We start from the raw sequence: 4,240 nt of genomic DNA, 5'->3' as shown, positions 1-4,240 counted from the left end.
CAGAACGACAAAATTCACCTTTTCTGTCAGGCAGGCTCCATATTTCAAATTGTTCAGGAGATCAAATGAAAGCCGTAATCTTCGCTCACGAACCTGCAAATGCAACTCAGAGACATCAATTATAAGGAATATTAATTCTTATTATCATTATTATTTGTGATTTTATAAATTAATCAATAAATAAATAAAAAGATTGTATGACATGAAATTTAATGGTTTAAAAAATTATGGGTTGAATATAAGTTGTTTCCACGAGGCTGGGAATGAGATGTTTCTTCTTCTTTTTACATTTTTGGCTTTTAAATAAAATTTTGTTTTTCCCATATTTGACCGTACATTCCTAAGCAACACAGAAAGTGATGAGATCATGACCAACGCCGGCGTGCCACGCGTCGATCGAAACAGCAATCATGTGAGACTGAGTTTATGAGACAGATCAGAAAAATCCTATCCAACAAACATCGCTGTTCCCACCGCTTAACCGCAGTTAAAACGTTAACCCGACCAATCTCTCTCACTCTTTTGTTTTCTCTTCCGATACAGAGGAAAAGGAAAAGAGAACCCCAAAAACTCTCTCTCTCTCTCTGTCTGCGTCTCTTTTTTCTCTCTGGGTGTCTTTCTTTGTTTGGAGCAGTACGAGGAGCTTCAGAGTTCAGAGGCCAACAACGTGAAGTAGATATTGGGTAACATACATAATCTTCTGCTATTTTTCTTCACTCAACTGAAGCACATGCATAGTATAAGAAGTTTATCACCTTTTGTGATGTTAGCTTGAATTGTGTTGATTTTTGTTTCATTTGGGTGTTGATAAGTATTGGGATTTGGCTGTTTTGTCATTTGATTTATGTAGAATTTAATGTTGCCAATGTTTGTAGAGAGCTATTGTTGAGTGCTGTGGATGGCTGAGCCTCTGGATCTAGAAGAGGCGGCTGCTGAGCCTTTTGGTGTGCTCAAAGCCATGATTTTCGGATCCCATTAATCAATTTTTTTTGCTTGATTGTAGTTTCAGTTTTCGTTTTTTAAGTTGCTGTTGTGTGGGAAGAGATTTGAAAAACAAAAAAGTAGTAGTTTTTCTTGCTTGGGTAGGAGAAAATTGTCTGGAAGTTTGTTTTAAAAGCTAAACCAGATCGTGTGTGGCGTGGTTTAGACGGAGAAATCTGAATCATAGCCTTAAAGTTATATGCCTTTTGGTAACTATGAACGCATATTGCAGTGGATCTGAGGGGAATTAATTGTTTTTCTTTATGGTAATTATCTAATCCGAATATGACCACTTTTTTTTTCCTTCAAGTTTGTAGCTTAGATTGTTTCTTTCTATAACTGGGAAGCCCATGAGTTATTAGCTTATTTTGATGCCTAAAACATATAGGCCTTGGTGGGTTTATCTTTGTGTTTATCCATTATTATTTGTTCTTATCCTATTTCAGACTATACTTTGTACTTTCTTGTTTTGTTTGTGCTTTCGTTTTTGTACTTTCCTAATTAATGGATGTTATAAGATTTTTAACTTCTTTTGGATTTACATTTAGTTACAGTCTTTTCCAATTCAGTGTACCTGATATGTATGAGATAGTATTATGTCTGAACTGACTTTTATTTGTTCTGTAATTAAGGTATTTGCAAAGATAATCTAGTGGGTTTCCTTAACTTCACTGGGTTTATATATATTGGAAGTCCTGGGGATTGGGAGTTGGTACTTTGTGCGCAAAATTTGGATATTGATCATAAGAGAGTGAAGAGTGGTGACGTCAACGTTAACTGGGTTGTGAATGGGAATGTTTGAGGAAATGGGGTTTTTTGGAAATCTTGAATTTCTTTCGGCTCCTCCTGGGGAAGGGGAAGCACTTCCTGAGCATGAACCAGAGGCGACGGTGGAGGAGGATTATAGTGATGATGAGATGGATGTTGATGAGCTTGAGAGGAGGATGTGGAGAGACCGGCTGCTGTTGAGACGCCTCAAAGAACAGAGTAAGGGAAAGGAGGGAGCTGACAATGCAAAGCAGCGCCAATCCCAGGAGCAAGCCCGGAGGAAGAAGATGTCCCGTGCACAAGATGGTATCCTGAAATATATGCTGAAAATGATGGAAGTTTGTAAAGCTCAAGGTTTTGTGTATGGGATTATTCCTGAGAAGGGCAAGCCGGTGAGCGGAGCCTCCGACAATCTGCGAGCATGGTGGAAAGAAAAGGTCCGGTTTGATCGTAATGGTCCTGCTGCGATTGCCAAGTATCAGGCGGATCATTCAACCCTTGGTAAGAATGAAGACTGCAGTGCAGTGGCATCCACTCCTCACACCTTGCAGGAACTCCAGGACACTACTCTTGGCTCACTTTTGTCAGCTTTGATGCAGCACTGTGATCCGCCTCAGCGGCGTTTCCCATTGGAGAAGGGTGTTTCCCCGCCATGGTGGCCGACCGGGAATGAGGAGTGGTGGCCTCAACTGGGTTTGCCTAAAGATCAGGGGCCTCCCCCTTATAAGAAACCTCATGATCTGAAGAAGGCTTGGAAGGTGAGTGTTCTCACAGCTGTAATTAAGCACATGTCCCCTGACATTGCCAAGATCCGGAAGCTTGTTCGTCAGTCAAAATGCCTGCAAGACAAGATGACTGCCAAGGAGAGCGCCACTTGGCTTGCCATTATAAACCAGGAAGAAGCTCTGGCCAGAAAGTTGTATCCTGATAGATGTCCTCCTGTGTCAGCTGGTGGGAGTGGATCTTACATAATCAGTGATGCTACAGATTATGATGTTGAAGGAGTGGATGATGAAGAAAATGTTGAAGCAGAGGACTGCAAGCCCCTCGAAGTCAATCTCATCAATTTGGGGGCTGCTGGACCAAGAGATCATAGGCTTATGATGCCCCCAGTGGATCCTCAAATCAAGGGAGAGCTCATTGAGATCAACTCAGATTTCACTCAAAAAAGGAAGCAACTGGCTGATGATCATCCACCAATGATAGTGGATCAAAAGATCTTTACATGTGAGTACTCTCGATGCCCGTACAACGATTACCGCCTTGGGTTTCTTGACAGGAATTCGAGAAACAATCACCAAATGAATTGTCCGTACCAGAGTACTAACTCTTCCCAAGTGTTTGGAATGCCAAACTCTCAAATCAACGATGACAAGCCAACAGTTTTCTCTCTACGCTATGCTCAACCTAAGCCAGCCTATGTTTCGGGACTTGGACTTCCGGAAGATGGACAGAAGATGATCTCTGAGCTCATGTCATTCTATGATACTAATCTTCAGAGTGACAAAAGCATGAATCCTGGGAACCTCAAGGCTCCTGAAGACCACCACCACCATCACCAGCAGCAGCAGCAGCAGCAGCAAAAATTTCAACTTCAGATGGACGATAACTATTTCAGCCAGGGAGTTATGATGGGAGGCAACATGTCTGCTGGAGAAACAACCAACATGTCCATGCATCATCACACTGTGCTTCCAACAACAGAAATTCAGTTTGATCAGTGCAAGGCATTTGATCCCCCATTTGATAACAACCCCACTGATAATATAGTGGACTTCAGGTTCAGCTCTCCTTTTAACCTGGGATCTGTTGATTATGCAGTGGACTCTTTGCCAAAGCAAGATATCCCCTTGTGGTACCTTTGAAGAAAAAAAAAATGGCAGAAATTCTATCTTAGGCCTTCTCTTATTGACCATGTGTTGAAGGGCGCAAACTAATCTCTACTAAGTTGTGCTCTGGATCCAATGAAGCTTCTTGGACCCTTTCTCATCATGAAAACCTAGTTTTGTAATATATAAGCTTGTTTATTAGATGTTTTAACCCACATGAACTTGGGGCAAGTCGTGCGAGTCTAGGGCGTTAGGATGCTTTCAGCGCAGTACTGAAGGGCCAATAAAGAACTGGGGAAGTATTAGTCCATTGTTCTGTACTGTCATTGAAATGTTTAGAAGCATGTGCATCTTCCTGTTGTTGCAACCATGTTATATAATATACACATATACAGCTGCTTGTTTTATGTGTTGCTGATTGTTACCTTTATTAATATGATTCGGATCTTTCAGCCTTAACTTACTAATTTTGTATTGAGTTTGTATCAGGCCAATCTTAAATGTCGCTTGTCAGATTTGAGGCAGATTTTTTAACCCTAACTCGCTAATTTTATGTTGCGTTTGTCTTGGGCCAGTCTTAAATGTTGCTTGTCAGGTTTGAGGCAGATTTTTTAACCTTAACTTACTAATTTCGTGTTGAGTTTATATCAGGTCAGTTTAAA

General features: G+C 41.0%; 1 protein-coding gene across 1 annotated transcript; it reads left to right on the top strand.

Annotated features, from left to right (window-relative positions):
• The first annotated feature begins 512 nt into the window (after nt 1–512).
• On the top strand, nt 513–3,985 carry LOC132180052 (ETHYLENE INSENSITIVE 3-like 1 protein). The gene is made up of 2 exons (XM_059592898.2): nt 513–683; nt 1,614–3,985. The coding sequence occupies exon 2, from the start codon at nt 1,770–1,772 to the stop codon at nt 3,612–3,614; it is 1,845 nt and encodes a 614-aa protein (XP_059448881.2). The 5' UTR covers nt 513–683; nt 1,614–1,769; the 3' UTR covers nt 3,615–3,985.
• Nucleotides 3,986–4,240: the final 255 nt, after the last annotated feature.

This window comes from Corylus avellana, chromosome 2 (genome assembly GCF_965113065.1).
Source record: "Corylus avellana chromosome 2, dhCorAvel1.hap1.2, whole genome shotgun sequence".
Lineage (NCBI taxonomy): Eukaryota > Viridiplantae > Streptophyta > Magnoliopsida > Fagales > Betulaceae > Corylus > Corylus avellana.
Note: the sequence above shows the minus strand (reverse complement) of the source record. Positions and strands in the feature narration are given on the sequence as shown.